Below are 21,691 nucleotides of genomic sequence, written 5' to 3' on the forward strand. Positions count from 1 at the left end.
ATAATGATAGCCCCCCCCCAAAAAAAGGGGGGGGTTGAGCAGATCCAAATATCAGATGTAAAATGTAATTAACTATTATTTTTTGGATTTTATTATCTTTACCAGCTAATTCCTTTAATGCAAATGTGTTATGCTCGCATGAGCAATTTAAGAGTGTTGGTGTATTGATTTGATTGATAAATTTAAATCATTTATAAAATTTAAAAGGTTTAATTTACAAATAACATAATAAAATAAAAATTAGTCGAAATTGAATATTCGATTTGTTTTTTTTGAATAAGCTTATTTGCTTGCGTATCTTCCTCACCAAATCCTTTTTAATCTATATGCTTTTGAAATGAGAGGTGAGACGAAGGTCTTGTGGGACACAAAGGCAAACTTAATAAAATTAAAAGTAATATTTAATATAAAAAAATAGTTAATCTCGTTCCTTTTTAAATTTCAATATTTTCTGTTACGATGGAATCAAAAAGTCTTTTTGGAATATTTGACCCATACCTCCGGAAAGAGTGAGCCAGTACATGGGACTGGTGAACTAATTTTTATTTTATAAAAAATTAAAAGAAAAATTTGACAGATATTAAATATAAACTCTATTACAAAAATTTGACAGGTTGTCCAACATAAATGAGAATTACCGCATCATATACAACAAAGCATGTTCATCTGATTTAACATATTATTTATAATTTTTTTGGGCCGAGTGGAGTTAACATTGATATGATAAATGATAAGATATGTTGATCAGAGATTTCCCACCCCTTCCAATTCTCTTTGCAAAATAAAACCAATAACTTCAAAAAGAACTTTTTACATCAATCGTATTGTATTTGTAATATGATATATTGTTTATATAAATAAATTTGTATTTTGCAAACTATTCATATTTTTATTTATTCCTTTATATACAATAATTCAAACAGCTGTTAGCATTGGATCAAATTTTTTTTAGAAAAAAGGCATTAGAAGAATATTATGTACGGTTAAAGAATGAGAATAGAATTATTAAGATAGAGTTAAATGAGTTTGATAAGCTATTTATGAAATACAAAGATGATGATTTTAAGATTTATCCAATTTTAGAGTTTTTATTTGGGTTCCCAATTCCTTGAATTTTTTTTTAACCATTTTATTAATTTATTATGTTTCTGAATATTTATATTTAAAAATAATGGTAAACTTTTCAAAATTTAAATAAAATGATTAAAAATATGAAGAATTTTATATGCAGAAAATCAATCACTTGAGTGGCTTAGTCGTCATGTGATGTTAAACATTCTTTTATTATTTTTTCATTTTCTTTTCCCTTTTAAACAATTTATCTCACCATCGTCATAATATTTTTCAACCTTTAAAACTCTCTCATTAATATTATTTAATCTTTTCCCGCAATTTATATTATTATTTTAAATTTTATAATATATTTTTTTTGCGAATTGCTAAATATAAAATCAAAAAGAATTATTTAAAATAAAATATACTATTTTTTAAAATATTTATTTAAAAAAATTTTTTTGTTATATTTTTCTTTTGAAGAAATAAATAAAGAAGATTGATTAATTAAAATTAATTAAAATTTATAATTTGAAAGGAAAGTTAAAAGTTTTATAATAATTTTAGGCAAACAAAAGCAACAACTCTTTAATTAGTTTTATATATTTATTATATTTGTTTTGTAAAATTATAAACTATTCCTTAAAAAAATGGATTTCATGAGTATCTGCGAGATTTAGATTATCAGTTTTGTGCGCACAAATAATCAAAATTAGATTCTTATTACAAATATAATTCATCATTCATTTATCTAAGTAAAGAATGACAATTTTTTTTAGAATAAAATTTATATTATATTAATAAATATTGTAATTTTTGAGAAATATAAATTGCAAGTGGAACGTAAGTAAATGAATTTCGTGGCCTTCAAATAAATTCACATAGCCATGGGCGGGGGGAGGTGGCAAATAATTTCGGCTCCCAAACTTGGTAATTAAAATTTGCAAAGGGTGTTTCTAAATAACCCTATTAAGATTTTAGCTAGAATAATATAATGTAAGACTCGAGATTTGGCAAATACAGGTCCAAACCTTTCTACCATCTGTGGGTAGAACCTCCAGGCTTATATAATATTATTTTGGCTAAAATCCTGATCGGAACGTTTTTTAAAATTTGGCCTTTTAACAACATCAGTAAGCGAGTGCCTTCATTCGCAAACAATTGTACTAATTATATTAAGTACCTCCCACATAATATTTCCTCAATTTTTTAAAATTTAATATAAAATAGAAAAAAATGCATTTTCACATTTAAAATTTACAAACAAAATACTATATATAGATCTTTTAACTTTATTTGTTCATTATTTAAGAAAAAAAATGATTTTTTTCTTCGCATTTTCAAATTAAATACAAACAATTCCTAAAAACTTTACATCAAGATGGGTGTTTAATAAATCAATATCTCTATCAAAGTAGAAAATGATAAATAAACTGATCATCTTAGGAAAAAACGGGGAAAAAATTATGGGCTAAATTTAAAATGAAAATAATTATCCGTTAATTATTGGACAAGCTGCAGTTATATCCTCATATAGAGACTAGCTCTTTGCTTAAACGCTTATGGGGCAGTAAAAAGATAGTTAAAATACGCCCATGGTTTAGTTAAATATTTTAATTTGGCATGGGTTTGATCAGGTTAAATTATGTTTATATCTTAGTTTGAGTTTATAAAGCTTTTTCTGGAATGAATTTTTCAATCATTCATTCATACGATAAATTTTAATGGATTTAAGGGATTACACCTTGTTTATAACTATAAAATACCAACGCTTTCTAATAATAATAATAAAATCAGTCATGTGTGAAGATTAGATATTTCTACTGTTTTTAAACGGCTCGATTTGAGCCGATTTTTAAAAAAGGCATACTAAATATTTTATCCAGAAAAATATTACTCCAGTGAAGATTTTGCTCATAGATGGCACAAAGTTTTGGACATCTGCGAAATCTTAAGACTTAGCCAATATTTTTTCTGGCTAAAATATTGAGCTAGCCATTTTCAAAAATAGGCTCAAATCGATCTATTTACAACACTAAATACTTCAGAAAACTAATTCTGAAGAAAGAAAATAAGAAAAGCACCATTAAGCATTATATTTTGCGAACATTGTTTAAAATTAGCGCAAAAAAATAAATTATTGGTTTTCGAATATCATGATACAAATTATACGACACCACCTTAATTTTTAATTGAGCATCTAAAGCTTATTGACAATTGATCGAAAACAAAAAGGAGATCAAATTATAGATGTCAAACTTCAAGCTCATATATTGAATAAATAGAGCATTTCTTCCTAAAGATTTGTATAGCACTTTTAAAATGCACGGAAGAAAGCGACTGAAGCTTTCAAAAGTAAAAGTTCTATCGCTGGATTAATACGCCAAAAAAAATCTTTATGGCCCAAATCTTGATCAAATCATATTTATTCGTAACAATTATCATTTAGCTAAATTTGATTTTTTAATTGATTTATTTTTAAATTTATTACCAGAATGCAAGGTTTGACTCGGAAAGATTTAAGAAATTTATTAACAATGTTGAAACAAATTGCCCAAATAAAATATATAATAATACATTGAATTAAGTTAAATGCGCCGCCGACCACTGACAACCTAGAAAAAAAATGAGCCACTGCCGCTTTTTTATATTGAGTTAGACCTAATTTGGTAATTTCGGTCAAATGACCGATAGTTATATTAGTTTTTAAATAAATAAATGGATTTTAAGTTTAACTAGTTTACTTCAATTTAAAATTTATATTTAAAAATGGGAATTGTTCAGAAATCAGTAAGAATAGAGCCAAACCTCTATATTAAAAGGCACTCAAAAAAATGTTTATATTTTTTACATTTGCATTTATCTAATAAAATACGATTGTTATTATTTTGCTAAACTAAACGAAACATGTGAATTGTGGTTGGGGATTATTTTTCTTTAAAATCGAGATTTCTTACGGACAATCACGATTAAAAAAAAATTAGACGATATTTTTTTTTATAACTATTGTTTTAACTAGTGTGGTTAAACGGCTTAATTTAGCTGATTTTTAATAATGGTCAACTCAAAATTTTAGTCAAACTTCGAACAGAGAGCAGAAAGGTTTTGAACATCTATTGGCAAAATTTCGAGACTTAGATTTTGACAATAGCCATTTTTAAAATCGGTGAAATTGGAAGCTATTTGGCAACACTTAGTTCAACTATATATTTTACATACATGTATGTTTATTATTTAAAAAACTAAAAGAATATATATGGGGTAATGGCTAAAAATAGGCGAAGTGGACTAAATATACTGTCGCGCGACGAAATTCGCTAGACATTTATATATAAGTTATTTTCTGCTTTCTCTTAAGTTGTGTTATATTTCCATTATAATTTTTTATTCATAAGACATTCTTTAGGAAAAAAATTGCGTATAAGTATATTCGATAAATTGCATCAGATAAAATCGTGCTAAAATATAAGGAATGTGTCTAGCCTCTATGAATTATTTCTAAAATATAAGGAATATGTCTGGTCTCTATGAATTATTAAATTCTTTGGTGCGATTAAGAAAGACAAGATCGATCCCTTAACCAGGTCCAGTCGGCTATCACATTCATTTAATCGACCATACCCACATTGGAAAAAATAAATAAATTATATTTTTCTTTTTAAAACGATAAACAACTAACCGGAAATTGATTGGTCAAAAGAAATTATCATTATTTGATGAAAATAAAACCCTGAATATCGCCATAAAAAAGTCACCTCACCCATTCGTCTTAATTTTTTTAGAATAATTGCCATCGACTGTGAGGATACAAGTGTTAAATCTCGGGGAGGGGGTGGGGAGGTTAGCAAACCTAGTCGTTAAACCCATTTTATAACTTAATTACTTTTTATTTTAGAGATGGGATGGGGGCTAGTCTCGTTTGCTTAGGTGGAGTGGGTCTCAAGAGCTCTGCTTTATCCTTAATGAGCCAGCTTATTTTAAAGAATTTAAATCTTATTAATCGTAGCAAATGTTCTCAAGCCAGTAGCGTCACCAGGGGAAGCAGGGGCTCAAGTCCCCTCAAAATTTTGAATTCTTTTTTATACCACAAAAAAGTAGGTAATTAAAAATAATTTTAAAAAATTTTGAGCCTCCTGTGATTGTAAAACCTAAAGACGCCCCTGTCTCTAGTCCAAAATAAAAATGACCTTTATCTAATACTTTACAAGTACAGTAAAACCTGCATAATTTAGGTATCCAAATTTATGAAAACTTTTTACTTTCTGATAGTAGTTAATAGGTTTAATTGGGTCAAAAATTTAGTAAATTAGGGAGTTGCCCTAATTATCAAGAGCTCAAATTAGACAAAGCAAAATCTTTCTAGTATTATTGATTATTCCAAAAACTTTATGATTGTAAAAGCAAAATATTTTAATAAATTATTTTTTTAAAGAAAAAGAATTTCTACCAAATGTTATATTACATAGAAGTAATTTTTTAAATTCATAATTAAATATAAAAATAGTTATAATCTATTTAACTGAACCTTTTTTTAAAATTCGTTATATCTCTCCGTTACTGGGTAATATATGGAAAAGAATTTTACTGACTGAGAGGATGCCCCTTAACATTTATTATCATTAAACTGAAAATATATTTAGTAGTTAATTTGTTCTTCCACGTAACGAATGCCAGCGTCTGGTGACCATCTATCTTTTTCTAAATATTCCATATCAGATAAGATAGCTAAATAGATCAAACGGTACATTGATTTTTCTATAAACTAGATTGGATAATTCAAATAGAGCCATATATCAATGCAAGATCTGATAGGAATTCACATATTTCTAATCGGGTGGACAGCCCGTTAAATTTTGAACTGTTGTTAGATTCAGTTAAATTTTTTTGAAATGCATATAAAGGTCATAATTATTCCAAGCTGCCTTTACAATACGAAAACTACTTGACACCCATGCATCAAGTAGACTTCCAATCTTCAGAAACTAAATGCCCAATTTAGACTATTTTATCCGAAGCCTATCTGATTTGTTAAATTGTCCATATAAACTATATACCATGTCAATAAAGGCTTTAAAGTGATAATACTGGTAACACTTTTTAAGCATTGGTGACCTCTAATTCTAAACTGTATTTTAATAATTCCAAGGTATAATCGTTGGCGTTGCCGTACCAAATTTCTTCCCATTCATGACACTGGCGCCATCGCTAATGAAAGAAATCTAATTTTTAAATTTTTGCAAATAATCTTCAGAAAACCCGATGGATATAATTTGGAATTTCTTTCAACTTTATTAAACATGACTAACAAAACTGATATAATGTCACTTCCCTTTTTCTATTGGATCTCTTATTTTTTGAAATTAATTAAAGGGTTAGTTTTTGGAATTAAAAATGTAAAATTACATTAATATATCACAAATTTATAACTGTTTATTATATAATTTCATTCTATCAAAGTGAGTGACAATAATTGTGTGATAAATTTAATCACAAGAAAGTATTTCAACAGTAAATAAACTTTTGGTCAATTGACCAAAAATATAAATCCCCCAAAGAATTGGTGTCTGGAGTGGAAAACACGAGAATTTTTCTCTAAACTGCCATAAAAAGATCAACAGGTTTTAGATATGAATTGGGTTTATCTATCCCCGTCTCGGTTTTTTTAAATTTAAATAATTTTGGCTTTACTAATTGATATAATTTAAATTTATTTAATCTTTGATAATATAAGTGTCAACCCTGAGCGAAACAAATGATTCGGTTATGACGCAGCATTTTGCCAAAATTCACGAACCTAACCGACCACAAAGAAGTGAAGTCATAAATGTCCAACAAATTAAAACTCCCGAGGGCAATATAGGAAGCACTAGGACAAGCTCTACTACAACCAAGAAAGGTTAGTTATAATTTACAAATTTTTATTTTCCTTATTTTTTAAATTTTACGTTTATTTACTCTTTTTATAAGGTCAGTTTTAGTTTATAAATTTATTATCTTGTTTTTTTAGATCAAAATGGGCACACCCAGTCCATAAAATTCACCGAAAAAGAAATCTTTGACCCTTCTCAAAATGGGCATTCTTTAACAGAAGAAAATGATAATTCTTTTACTCAAAGTAAAATTTTTTAAATAAGTATGATGATACTTGATAAGAAATAAAGTTCTTCAAAAACGTTATTTAACTAAGATTATATAACTTAATCCATTAACTTTTTCAATATAATTCAACTGCTCTTATTGTTTCCAAAAATTCGCTTTTCGAATTATGTTTTTTTATTAAACATCATATTGCCTTTTTTAAAACTATAATTTAGGCATTTCCACAATTAAATACATTTGCAAAATAACTACTGAATGATTGAGACAAGCCATTTATATAAGTTCAATAGTGTGCCGTGTAACTATTTTTTAAAAATTATAAAATTCAGTTTTATGCCTCAATATTTAGTATTTTAAAATTAAAAAAGGCTGGCCCTGGTTCCTTCAACGCTGTCAATGTTAAAAAAATGGAATTTGATTGACATTGAAAGCGTCACAGTTAAATGAAAAATATTACAGAACGGTCTCATATTAAAATCAAAGAGACAAGCCCATACCAAGCACAAAATTTTATTAAATTTTTTTAAAAAAATATTATTTTAACAAAATCCAAGCTTTAAAAAATATATAACTATTAACCAGTTGGAAAATCATATAATGGAACTTTTGATATTTATTTATTGCTCATTCAATTTTTCTTTGAAACAAAATTATAAGATATAGCGTAAATTACTCAAAGAAATTATCAAAAATAATATTCCAGGCTGGGCCAAAATATTTTTTAAAAAAATACCGGGCTGGTCATAGAATTAATTTTTATTCAAATCCCGGAAAGTGTAATTGGAATCCCTATCACTGGAGGTCTCTATATTAAATTTATTAATATAATGTTTAGCAAAACAGATACTCATATTGTAAATATGACCCACCATCTTCGAGAGGATTTTACAAATTTATTAACTATCAATTTCTCGTAAATACAAAGACATATATTTTAAAATCAAACTAAAATGATTTTATTTAAAAATAACTTCATTTTAAAATGAATAAATTAGATACAGGATCGGAGTTAGCAAAAAAATTGTCTCAGTTAGGCAGCAGTGGCAAGATTACAGTTTCATCGAAAATCTTCAAAGATGGTGAAGTCACTACTATAACAAAGACCACTAATTTCGGTAAATTATTAATTTAATTAAATTTGAATCATTTCTTTTTAAAACATCTTCATGACTGGTAAAAGTGCAATTTCATGTTGTCAGAAGTTTTAATTATATGATAATTGTATTTAAAATTAGTTTAAACCTGAAAGAATATCATAATATTGATTTTTTTGAGAAGATTTGTTGTCACTAATTTCCATTAAATAACTGACTGACAAATAAAATACCTAAAAAAAATTTAATAACAAAATGTAACGCTTAAAACGGGGACATTTAAAGTTACCTATTTTTAAAACATTTTAAATAAATTCCTAAAATTGGGGTATTGTCAGAAGTTTTCTCTCTTATATTTATTTCCATTACATATTTAATTTCCCAATTCAAAATAAATATTATTAAAAAATTCCCAACCACATCAAAAATAATTAATAGCCCAGAATATAAGGTAAAATTTTCAATCTCATTTAAATAAAAATAAAATGGCCAGTGATTGTAGAATATAAATACAATTTGTTTATCAATTCAATAAAAAGCAATTGAGATATTACTTTGAACTAATAAGACTTATTTGTACCAAAAGAATACAATAATTTTTAAAAATGCAATTAATTTTACTTAGTTATAAATAGTAAGGAGATAAGAATAATTGATTAAAGAAAAGAAATCGAGGATATAATTTCCTATTTAACTGGTAGGGGGTTAATTTAACAAAGAGGGGAAAAATAAATGATTAATTGATAAATTGAGAAGGCCGAAATTTTAAGAGTGAGGAAATAAATGATCATATTGATTGAGGAGGCCGATAGCGGTTATTCAAAAAAGTGAAGAGATAAATGATTAATGGATTAACAATAAATGCAAGGGCAGCTTGTTTTGTCCTACAATTATTGGGGTCCCAACTGGTTGTTTAAAAAACGGAACCGCATACTAATGGAAGTTCAGAGAGTCGTGTTCAAGGGTAGACATGCCCTGGGCGCCTGGAATATCGAAAAGGGGAACGAATGATGAGTATGGGGCTAAATGGGAGATCGCAAACTAACAGTGGTCGCCCCATGCCTTCCATAATCAAGAGAAGTAGCTATCAGAAATGACACCTGGGCAAAATAATAGCGAATAACAAGTCATATGATGACCAATGGGGAAATTTTTTTAAAATATTTTGTTCATATTTGACACCATTTTGTTTCACGTCATTCAACGACTAATCACTGCTGTGACACCTCCTTTATATTAGTCCAAGAAAGAGATCCCAGATCTCGTCTGATCCTGGACATGGGGTGGACTCAAAACTGGCGGTTTCAGTGTCAACTACTGCCATTGGTGCGATATGTCCGTCCTTCTTAACAACAACTCAATCGACCCCAAGATTGGTAACGGTCTTTTTCAGCCGTCCCGGTCTCAGCTCTATACTCATCCGCTCTCTCTTGGTGCCCCTGTTTCTCGCTGCTTGTATTTACCGGGATCATCGAAAACGTTTTCCTAACCTCGATAGTTTAACCACATAAGTCAATTACCTTCACCACGTGAGATCCTATTCGTAGCAACGGACAAGCCAGCCCCAACATTTTCGACAGGTTCTTATTGTACCATCCCCTCATCTCTACCGTTTGGGTCCCACAGCTGATGAACTGTTCGGCCACTGCTTTGCATCTCGAAACCGTAACTCATGCGGATCCCCCACATCCAAAACCATCCGTACCGCCACTTAATGTTTCTAGATCACCCTCATTCATAAAGAGCACATAAAGATAATCGCCATCATCCTTTCCTCAAACCAACACAGCACCTTCAAACATCCCCTAGTGTACACTATTCTTTAAACTTATATCAGATTTTCACATCCATTTTTCTTAAAATCTTTAGACTTCTATCGCCCTCTATTAAAATCAAATAATCATTTAATTCTCCACTTATTCATACTGGTTAAAAGATAAGTAAAAAATGTAATAGATTAAAAGAAAAAATGAGTTCATTTCGAGTAATTGATAGTTAAGAAATATAAAATATGTCCGACATTTATTCCTTCTTTGAATAAAATATTTAACACTTTTAGAATCGGCGATTTTAGATTGTTTATTTCCTTCCTGTGTTTGCAGTAAGTGGAGATAATTATTAATTATCACTATATTATATTGATTTTTAAAATACCAAAAAAAATATTAAAAAAGGTCCCAAGTCCGAGAAAACTAACGATGCCATAAAATCGGTCACACAAATGTAATTTTTTTTTATAATTTATAAATCTGATATATTTGTATGTGTAATAATAATTAATGTTAGTTTCTTTATGTAAGTATTAATATGAAATTTAAAAAAAATGGGCACTTCTATAAAACATAACTCTTATAAGTTTAAAGCGGTCAATCTTGATTTTTAAGTATAAAACTGAATCAACATTATTTTTTAAGAATTGAACAATTATTGAACCTGAACTAAACCGATAACACGTTTAGACCACTAATTAGAAAAATCAAATAAATTTATAAAATCTTACTTTTTTTAAATATTAGATAAAAATGGTTTGAGCTAATATTTTGACTCTTGGTTTGTTTCATTTTGTATACTCTTACATAAAAATTCCTTTTTAGATTTAAAACATATTAATACGTATTATATTCATTTTTTTTTATTTTGTCAAATTGTGTATTTTTAAAAATGATTATATACATTTCGAAAAGAAATGGTACAGCTGGCAATGTCTCTACATCTCGTTTATTACATTCTCCTAGTTCAATCAAAGATCTCCTTCTTAAATGGTGCAGGGATAAAACAGTTGGTTATAAGGTTCATTCTAATTATATTTTTTTAAAGTGCCAAGTAACATTTTTGCGAAGATATTTAGTTACTTTATAAAATTTTTGTATATATCTCATTTATTATATTTATATCCCAAATTTAAAATTACTTTACAATATCTCATTTGTATCAAAGGGTTCCTGTAAAAAGTTTATTTGGTCTAAAAAGCATATTTTTGAAGACCAAGCATGACTTTTTTGATACCAATTTTGCAAATAGTTTATTGTAAAATCAGATATAAATTTGTTAAAGTTCAAACTTTTATCAAAATAAATTATATTTTTTTAGTTCAATTATTTCATTTATAAGCATCTAAATCTTGTTGATTAAAATTATTTTTGCATAATAAAAAAAATATATTAATAATAAGTTATAATAAATAATTCATAAAATAACTTGCTGTAATGAGTTACTTTTGAAATATAGTAAACTAGTACCTCTTAAAGGTAACTTTAAACAACACTAATTCTATTATAATATTAATTTTTTTTCGTTCCTTGAAAAACGTTTAGGCAAGGTAGAGATGTAAAGGTAGGGAAAGTGTAGGGAAATTTCCCGAATTTTCCCTTAATATAAATATATTATTTATTTGCAAAAATTATGATTTATATTTTATAAAATATAATATTTTATTTCAATAATTATGATTTATAATTTAATTTATAAATAATTTTTATTTTCCTCGTGAGTCTTTAAACTTATTTTTTTATTAGTGCAAGTCCTCGCTTAATATAAATGGTTTAATGAATAAATTAACCATTTTTCTAAGGCTCATGGTCGACGAAAAAATGGATGTGATCGCGATACAGGAGACCCACTCAAAAGATAATAATATGGCTACCTTTAATAACTTTGAAATGTATAGTTCTGGCACCACTTCCAATAATTGGTCGGGGGTTGCTTTCTTTATCAGTAAAAGATTATGCAAATACGTGGATAAATTTGTGCCCATTTCGGAGAGATGCTGTTTACTATACCTGAATACCTGCTTCAGGCAAACAATCTTAGTTAATGTCTATGCCCCGCCTAGAAGAAACGAACGGCTCGCATTCCTTGATGACCTCGAAAACATTGTAAACTCTCTTCCTAGGAGTCGTAATTTGATAATCCTTGGGGATTTAAATACTAGGATCGGAAAAGATGACTCCTTTATTAGAGATGGGGTAAATTGGGAATGCAACTCTCTCTCAATTAAACAGTGATGACAGCAGAAAGTTATTGGAGATGTGCAGGAGTATAAACCTCAAGGTCGAAAATACTTTCTTTTCACACAGCGAATTAAACACCCTAACCTTTAGTAGAAATAATATCAAGTCTCAGATCGATTTTATCATCTCGAACATCCATAGCTGGTTCATCGATGTAAAAGTAATGCCAAATATTAATATTTCTGATCATAAATTAATCAGAGCCAGTATTACTGTGAAAAATTTATGGGGAAACTCTCGGCGTCCTTCTCTTCAACCCCAGCCGAGATACCTGTCCTGGAAGAGAAATGCAACACACCTGCAACGCCCTGCAGTCAAACTACAGCTCGATCTATTCTTAAATGATAGGGAGGCAACTTTCTTATCCTCGTCGGAGTCTCAATCTGTCGAAGAATGTTGGGCGTCTTTCAAAAACGACTTGTTTGATGCCTACAATCATCTCCCTAACATCAACATTTCTCCACCAAGACAGGAATGGCTATCCGATGACACCATTCGCATGATAGCTCAACTCAAGTTACGAGGTGAGAGCGATGGTCACTTATGGACCTCAATTCATAGACTCCTAAGGAGAGATAGAAGGATCTTTATTGCTAAAAAGGCTTTTGAGATAGACAGGGATATGAGGGAAAATAGAACTTTCGACGCCTACAAGAAACTAAATTATTTTTGTAAAGCCAAAGTGTTCAAGACACTTCCAACTATAAGACTGGATAATAATAGGTTAATTACTGACCCCGACGAACAGATAGCGTTATGGCTTGACCACTATATGGGAGTCTTTGATTCTAGGAGGCCTACCTTAATCCCATCCACTAGTCAAAATGTTGGACAATTGGACGCAAACTTTTCATTGGCTGAAATTGTGGCCGCTATTAAGAAGCTTAGGAATAATAAATTTCCGGGTACAGATAACATTACAGGAGAACATCTGAAAGCAGCTCCCTTAACGATCTCTCGGTTCTTACTTCCTTTGTTTAACAAGATATGGTTGACTGGGATGATGCCAGCGGATTGGAATAAGACTATCTTTTGCAACTTCCCGAAAATTCCAAATCCATCTAAATTCAAGGATTATAGAGCCATCGCTCTCACGTCTATTGCATCAAAAGTTTTTATGGTTCTTTTAAAAAATCGCATTCTTTCCTCTACACCAAACCTTTTGTCTAAATACATTTGTGCTTACCGTCCAGGTAGAAATATAAACGAACCAATATTAGCTTTAAAGATTATAATGCAGAAATGTCAGAAGTATAAATTACCTTTTTACTTTATTTTTATCGACTTTAAACGTGCTTTTGATAATGTTAACCATGATGCGCTTTGGAAGATTTTAACCGAATGTGGCATTGACTCTAATATTATAAGGATCCTTAAAACACATTATAGTAGTCTTTTTGCCTCCTTAAAAATCAATAATAAGGTTTCTCCATCTTTTAGGACAAAAATAGGGGTAAAACAAGGATGTGTTCTTTCCCCGCTTTTGTTTAATATACTTATGAATAAAATCATAGTAGATACGCTGGCTACTGCGAATCTCTTAGAATTAAGTTCCAGTCAGTCTTTTTTCTTGGAAAATAGGGTGATATCTTATGCTGACGACATAGTTTTGATAACAAAAAGTTTGGAAGAAACCCAAAATTTGATCGCTATATTAAACTCCTTTAGTCTTAAGGTTGGCTTGGATATTAACTTTGATAAAACAGTGATAATGCCCTCGTCCCAGGCGCCTCTTTTGAATAATTTGGTGGTGGGGGGAAAGTTGGTTAAGGTGGTAGAATCTTTTAAATATCTAGGTGTAACCATTGACAATAAAGGTAGTTGTAAAGAAGAACTAAAAATTCGTTTACAAAATGCTAGGGCGGCTTTTTATAAATTTTTTAAACTGTGGAAAGCTAGAGAGATATCCGTTTTCACAAGACTCTGTATTTTCAACTCAACCATCATCCCGATTCTCTTTTATGGCGGTGATACATGGGAGATTACCAAGACCGAAACTAGGAAATTACAAACGTTTGTAAATAAATGCCTTAGAATAATAAATGGAATCTTCTACCCTAATATTATCTCAAATGAAAATCTTTGGAAGAAGTCTAACCATACCCAGGTTCACGTGTCTTTAAAAAAGAAACGTCTTACTTTCTTTGCCCATATTTTAAGAAATCATAGCAACAATAGCCTTGTTATTGATGCCATTAATTGGTTATACTCCTTTAATGGGAAAACATATTGCAAATATAAGACATTATGGTTCTACAGAGCCTTGAAGGACATAATGGATCTTAACTTAAATTTGAAGCAATTCCTAAGGCTAAATAAAAACAAAAAATCTATAAAAAAACTACTAAAAATTAAATCGAACTACCTAAACCTCTCATAATTTTTTTTTTCTGTATTTTTCAGGTTATTTAATTTCTTCATCTCTCAATTTTACCTCTTGATTTTGTCTTTCACCTTTTCTGTGAATTACTTACTTCACTGACTTCAGCTTTTATTTATCTTATTTTCTGAAAAAACTGCATGGTTAACATTATAAATAGCTCTGTTATAATTCACAAATGTAAAGCAGAAGGGGGTTTTTTACTTAGTTTTTCTGCATGATTATTTTTCTAAATTAATTTTTGGATCCAGTATTTTCTTTTCTTGGCCTGTATATACTTATGTATTTTGGTGTGGGTGATATGCTTTTTTTCCATGCTATAGGATGTGATGGCTATAGCTCAATAAGCCTTAAATTTCTGTGGTCTTAGTTTTTTGGGTAGTTACTTAGGTAGGATTTTGATCCATCCCACTGCAGTAGTTCCGCTCTCCCATATTCTATTAAATGAGGGCAAATAGGTAGCGATATTGTTATAGATGCTATTTATTTTTTTGGTTTTTCTGCTGTGATATTATCTGGCCCTGGAGCTTTGCTTTTTCTTAGTGTTTTTTTTTCTTAGTCTTTTGTTATTTCATTTATGGAGAAACCAGTCGACAGGGGGGTGGCGAGGTTTGTAAATATGTTTTGTTGGTAGAGTCTTTCCGTGAGTGATAGACTATCATATAACAATCAAGCCAAAATGCCTTTTGTTAATCCTCTGGCCAACAATTACTTTTCCATTTCCTAAAACTTACGGAGCTGGTTCCTATTTCTGCGTCATAGTTTCCTTTCTCTCATATCTTTATCATTATCAAAGACCTTTTTCGCTATATAATCTATCTATCACTCCATAGAGTATTTTGTTTCTCTGGAAAAAGGAAAAAATAACCGTTTGTTGTGTGGTGTTCGTTGCTGGATAGTCATAAACCGATTACTGACTAGTTTTTGCCTATTCACTGGAATTTTCACCTATTTTAAACAATTTGTGGTAAACCCATTTTAGCTTTTCCTTATTTTCATGAATAAATTCTAATCTCAATTGATATGAACACATTCTCAATTATTTGTTAGTAACTATTAAGGCTTACATTAGATGTTAAACTTAAAATTAGCCACCACCCACCCTTAAAGTAATTAAATTATTTAGGCAGTTCATGGGTATAGGCTTTTGTTTTGCCCATTTCTTTTGTTGATTAGCCTATAGACGTTTAAGCGACAGTTCTCGGACTGTTGCGCGTACAAGTACGTGCGGCTTGCCCACAAACGTGTGAAGGGCTCCTCATTTTTTTCTCCCCTAAATTAACTATCCAGTTTGATGGATTTTTGAGGAAAACCTAGCGTAGCTCTGTTGTATCCACAACCAGAGGGCGAAAACGCTTTTATCACGTATCACGTATCACGTATCATTGAGTGCAATTTTTCAAATCTATAATTTTTAAAGTACAAAAATAAAGGTAAAATGTTTCACATTATATTCTCATACATAATATTAATGTGATATATTATAGAATTATTAATAATTAATGATATATTTAGATTTGATATATAATAGTGCGCACAAATTGAGCGTTTGCAGTATGTTTGTTAATGTAACGCATCTTTGTTTAGATTGAAAGCAGTATGTTTTTTATTAAAGTTTTTTTTATAATTTCTTAAACAAAAAGAGTTTATTTCTTACCTTAAGGTAAAATAAGATTTGTTTATTTAGATTTCCTAAGAATTTATGATTCAATCAGGGTTTTCAAATTTTTTTGTGGCCTTGGATGCAAAACATATGTATATAAATGTTTCTTTGTTTATCCTACCTTAATTTATATATTTATAATAATCTATATATTTTAATAAAAATGTGAAATAAATTTTGAATAGTTTGCATATTTATATATTTTATATTTTTTTCAAGACACTAGATATAAAAATAAATAGATTTAGAAATATTGCTAATCAAATTTCAAATTTATGATATAATTTGATTAAATCTATCTAATAATTGCTAAATAAATTTTAAATAGTTGCTTATTTATATATATTTTATAAAATAATTTTAATTACATTTTTCAATCTTTTATTATGAAAATGTACACCATAATAAGAGTATTAAATGTCTTATTTAATAAAATAATTTTAATTATATTTTTCAAAAATGGACGCTAGAATATGGAATAATAATTCAATTTTCATAGATATAATTTCATTAAATAATGAGGTTTGATTTGCAGGTATATCTGTTGAATTTGGAGGCCACAATTCAATTTTCCATTAAAGTATAATACAATGGAGATACTTCATTTTTGAAAAAATATTTGTTTGATTTATATTTTATAGAGAAACATTCTATAATAATGTTAAATTTATAGATAAATATATATTTTACTAGCTCTCAAGGCACCCTTTCCAAAAGAGTCAATATATCCAACAATGCATTTAATTTTAACCCACTTGCCTTCCTTTGGTATAATTTCTTTAGGACTAAAACTATCCTCTATTGTTGGCTCCATGAATTTAATGTAATCATACCATCTGTATGAGAGTTTAGAGCCAGAAGCTCCTGAAACCTTGCACAATTATCTTGGTCTTTAAAGTTTTGCAACTTCTTCTTTATGCATGCTACAATTGTATCATGTAATGGAAATTCCATCCCCAAGCTATTAAAAATATAATTTATCATTATTTATATATATTTACCTTAAACTACTGGTTAATAAACCATCTAATACTAATATAGAATTCTTATGGTCTGGACGCTACTGGCTTCAGACCATTTGTTGAGTTTCCAGTAAGGTACAAATTTTTTTAGTAACCTTATCACCCCTTCTAAAATTATAATATGTATCCTAAAATTATATAAATATAAATTCCAAAATTATATAAATAAGTATTTCTAAAATTATATAAATATCAATTAATATATTCTAAATTATATAATATCAATTAATATATGAAATAAATTATACCTACAATTTGTATCCATTTTTAAATTTTAGCGCAAAATTAAAAAAGCATAGAAAAAATCTAACCAGTTTGCTTTTTTATTAACGTTTGCCGTAAAAAAATCCAAGCTGCACTCTACCATATTAGCTTTTAAAACGGAGAGTTGCAACGCTCAATTTGTGCGCACTATAAGTATCATTTTATGTTAATCATACTATATAACTGATATAATGATTTATGATGTTTAATATATTTTAATCATACTATATAACTGGTATAATGATTTATTGATGTTTAATTTAAATTAATATGATTGCAATATTTTATAGATGCCTCGGAAATCTTCCAATATCTGGAAACATTTTATTAAAGATAGAGCTAATAACAAGAAAGGATATATATCAATATGCAAAAATTGTCAATTAACATATAATTTCCCAAATTCAACAAAGATGTCTCAGCATATCAAAAAATGTCAAGTGTATATTAACAGTTTACAATTTAATGAAGTTGATCGTGATAATAATAATTCTACTGAAGAGGATGTTGTAGTATGTTTATCAGATTCCAGTAATCCTAATAAAATTATATCCCAAAAAAACATAAATAAAACCATTCTAAATACTTTTAAAGAAAATACCAATAATTTTAATGCTGGCACATCTAAAATTAAAAATTTTTCCGACACTATAACCGAACAAAATCAAACGCAACGTGACAGTGCTTTGGCATTGGCTATTTTTATGTCAAATTGCCCTTTTAATTTAGTTGAAAATAAATATTTCATCAATTTTTTAAAATTAATGCGTCCAGCCTATAAAATTCCTTCTAGACATGCAATTAGTAAAACATTACTAGATTTTGAATACATTAAAGTGAAAAATATTATCAACAATAAATTCAATAAAGATTTTACTCTCATAAGCGATGGCTGGACAAATATTCGCGGAGAGTCCATTATTAATTTTATAATAATAACTCCAGAACCAATTTTTTTTAAATCCATTGACACAGGTTCCAGTGCTCACACTGGTGAATATATCGCATCTGAGTTGATCAAGGTAATAGAAGAAATTGGTTGTCAAAAATTTATCTCACTAGTAACTGATAATGCAAAGAATATGAAAAAGACCTGGAGTCTTGTTAAGGCAAAATATAATTATATTGAATGCTTTGTATGTGCCGCACATGGGTTGAATCTGCTTATTAAAGATTTATGCCAAATACCTTTTATTGAAAAGATCATCAAAAAAACCAAGCAAATAATTAAATATATAAAATTTCATGGTATTTTATTAGCAACTTTTAAAGAAAGGCAAATATTGAAAGGATATAAATCTTCCTTAAAAATTCCAAGTCCGACAAGATGGGGAGGTTTTGTTATAATGTTGCAAAGTGTTGTGAAAAATAAGGAAGTTTTGCAAGAAATTGCAATTTCTAGTTTATTTACAAACAAACAAAGAAGGCTTATTATATTAGACAAAGAAGGATACTGGGATAAATTAGAGTCTGTACTGACCTTTTTGGAATTTATTTATAAGAAAATTATATTTGTAGAATCGGATTCAGCGGTATTATCTGACGTTCCAGAAATATTTTGGGACATAAAAGATAAACTCAATTCATCAACTTTTATTTTTAATGAAAATGATTTCAAAAGTGTTAAGATGCATATTAAAAAACGAAAGAAATTTTGTTGCCGAGAATATCATTATGCAACAAATCTTCTGGATCCTCGATATTATGGTGTGAAATTAACAGACCGTGAATTAACAGCAGCTTTAAATATAATAAATATTATTTCAGGCCAAATTAATTGCGATATTGGAAAAATTATGGGTAATTTAGCAGAATATCGTTCAAAACAAGGTTTCTATAAAGGAGCTGGCATATGGGAGAGCTCAATCCATACCAAACCACTCATATGGTGGAAAGGGTTGTGTACAAATCAACCCCTTTGTCAAGTGGCAGTAAGATGTCTTTCGATACCACCCTCAAGTGCCTCGTCAGAAAGAGTCTGGTCAGCATTTGGAAAAATTCATTCAAAAACGAGAAATAGAATAAAGAATGAAAGAGTCGAAAAATTAATATCAATAAGGCATAACATACATTTAAAGGATCATACAAGTACATCAAGTTCGGGATATCATCAAAAGAGTTCAGATTCCGATTTATCAATATCAAGTGATAATGATGATATTTCAATTTCATCCCATGAAGATATTGATGCTATTTCATTAGCATCCCAAGAATTTTAAATGTAATATCTGATACATGCTTTTTGTAATTAATAAAGTTATTCAAAAAATGATGTTTATAGTGTATTTATTTTTGTCTTTATTGTTTAATTATATTATTTTCCCTTAGTTCCCCAAATTTAATAAAGTTATTCCATAAAAAAAATTGAAAGGTTTAAAGTATATTTTATGGTTATTTTTTAATTTTCCGATATTTCCCTTTTTCCCCAATTTTCCCGGGGAAATTTCCCCTGAACCAATTTTCCCGGGAATTTTACATCTATAGGCAAGCTATACTTCATTTCAGTATATTTATAATTAATATCGTTCAATTTTTATGTTCATTTAGTTTTAAGTAATTATAAATTAATTTAAGTCAAAATGAGAGAAGTAACATGGGTAAGATAAAACTAACTAATAAAAGTTATTTATATATAAATAAATTGAAAACTTTTAGAGGGCAGTGAGGCTATCAGAGATTATCAGGAGCTTGAAATATAACAAATAAGGATAATATTTTTAGTCCATTTTATTTAAAAATATACTAACAAGTCTTGCATTGCACTGACCTATCCTAATGCGATCGAGCTGGGGTTTGGATTTCAAAATTTTCATTTGAGTCTCGAATCTCAACATAGCCCTAATATTATTAATTTGTCGAATTAATGATCAAAAGTGTTATACCTTACCCTATATAAAAATGTATATAACTTTTTATATATTTAATTATTAGAACGTAGATATCACCAATTTTTCTCGTTGTTGGGCTAATGGTTTAGCCTTTTGCGCTCTCATTCATAGCTACTACCCCGATGCATTCGAATTTCAGGAACTCTCACCGACAAATAGGAGGAATAACTTGGAAATCGCTTTTAAAACTGCCGAGTATATAAATATAATTTTTATTCTTTCCAGCGGTATTGCAGCTCTCCTATTTTTTCAAATATTAAAGCCTGTTTACATATTAAAAAAAATTAAATAACATGCACAAAATAAATCTAGATAGAAGCTTATCACTTAAATATTTAGTAACAAAATGACTATGGTAATGCCATAAAAAAATTATATTGTGTTGTAAAAAATATAATTATTTACAAAAAAAATTAAATATACTTTTCCTTTCTTTTCTATCGTTTTTCTTCTCTTAATTTATCTATTTTTGTATTACCATAAGTATGTATATACTATATCTAAATCAATTTTAAATTTTATTATATATTTTAGAGAAAAGGCTGACATCTATCCACTACTAGAAGTCGAAGATATGATAGAAATGAAGGATCACCCTGATTGGAAATGTATTTTTACTTATGTTCAATCGCTTTACAAAGGCCTCAGGGATAAGAAATGCCTCAATCCTTACGACCCCCGCACTCAAATGGATTCTATAGATGACAAAAATGAACTTATTTTATAATAAAATTTAATCGATTTTTTTTCATAATGTCCACCGGTTAAAAAAAACTTGATTTGATTAATATATTTCAATTTATATTATAGAAGACTAACCCAATCGTAACTGATGCAACATGTGGGACAAAAATTTAATAAAGCAAAATATATAAATTAAATAATTATGAAAATAAATATTTTAATTCAAATGATTATAAAATTCTTCAAAAAGAATTATAAATTTTGATAATTTATTTAGATTGATTTTCGTTTTATTAATTTCATAATTGTTCCACTCTTATTCCGAGAGTTTATATTTTTTTCTTAAATGTGTCCGGTTTATATAAACTTTTTATACAGCAAAATTTAGTAATTACTATACATAAAATTTTAATTATTTTTGTAATCTCATTTATCATATACATTTTTTTACAATTAATTTAAATAATGCTTTTTGTACATTAATTTTTTTTAACCATTTTATTCTCTCTTCTAAATTAATATATGCATTTTACA

At 28.5% G+C, this 21,691-nt stretch overlaps 1 protein-coding gene across 1 annotated transcript; it reads left to right on the top strand.

The window, feature by feature from the left end:
• The first annotated feature begins 1,589 nt into the window (after positions 1–1,589).
• Positions 1,590–21,544, top strand: LOC135926202 (smoothelin-like). The gene is made up of 8 exons (XM_065461968.1): positions 1,590–1,808; positions 6,785–6,949; positions 7,061–7,168; positions 8,148–8,267; positions 10,421–10,469; positions 10,931–11,036; positions 20,517–20,668; positions 21,008–21,544. Coding segments are annotated over exons 1-8 (894 nt in total). The 5' UTR covers positions 1,590–1,807; the 3' UTR covers positions 21,201–21,544.
• The last annotated feature ends 147 nt before the right edge of the window (positions 21,545–21,691 follow it).

This window comes from Gordionus sp. m RMFG-2023, chromosome 3 (genome assembly GCF_954871325.1).
Source record: "Gordionus sp. m RMFG-2023 chromosome 3, tfGorSpeb1-WG-v2, whole genome shotgun sequence".
In the NCBI taxonomy this organism is placed as follows: domain Eukaryota; kingdom Metazoa; phylum Nematomorpha; class Gordioida; order Chordodea; family Parachordodidae; genus Gordionus; species Gordionus sp. m RMFG-2023.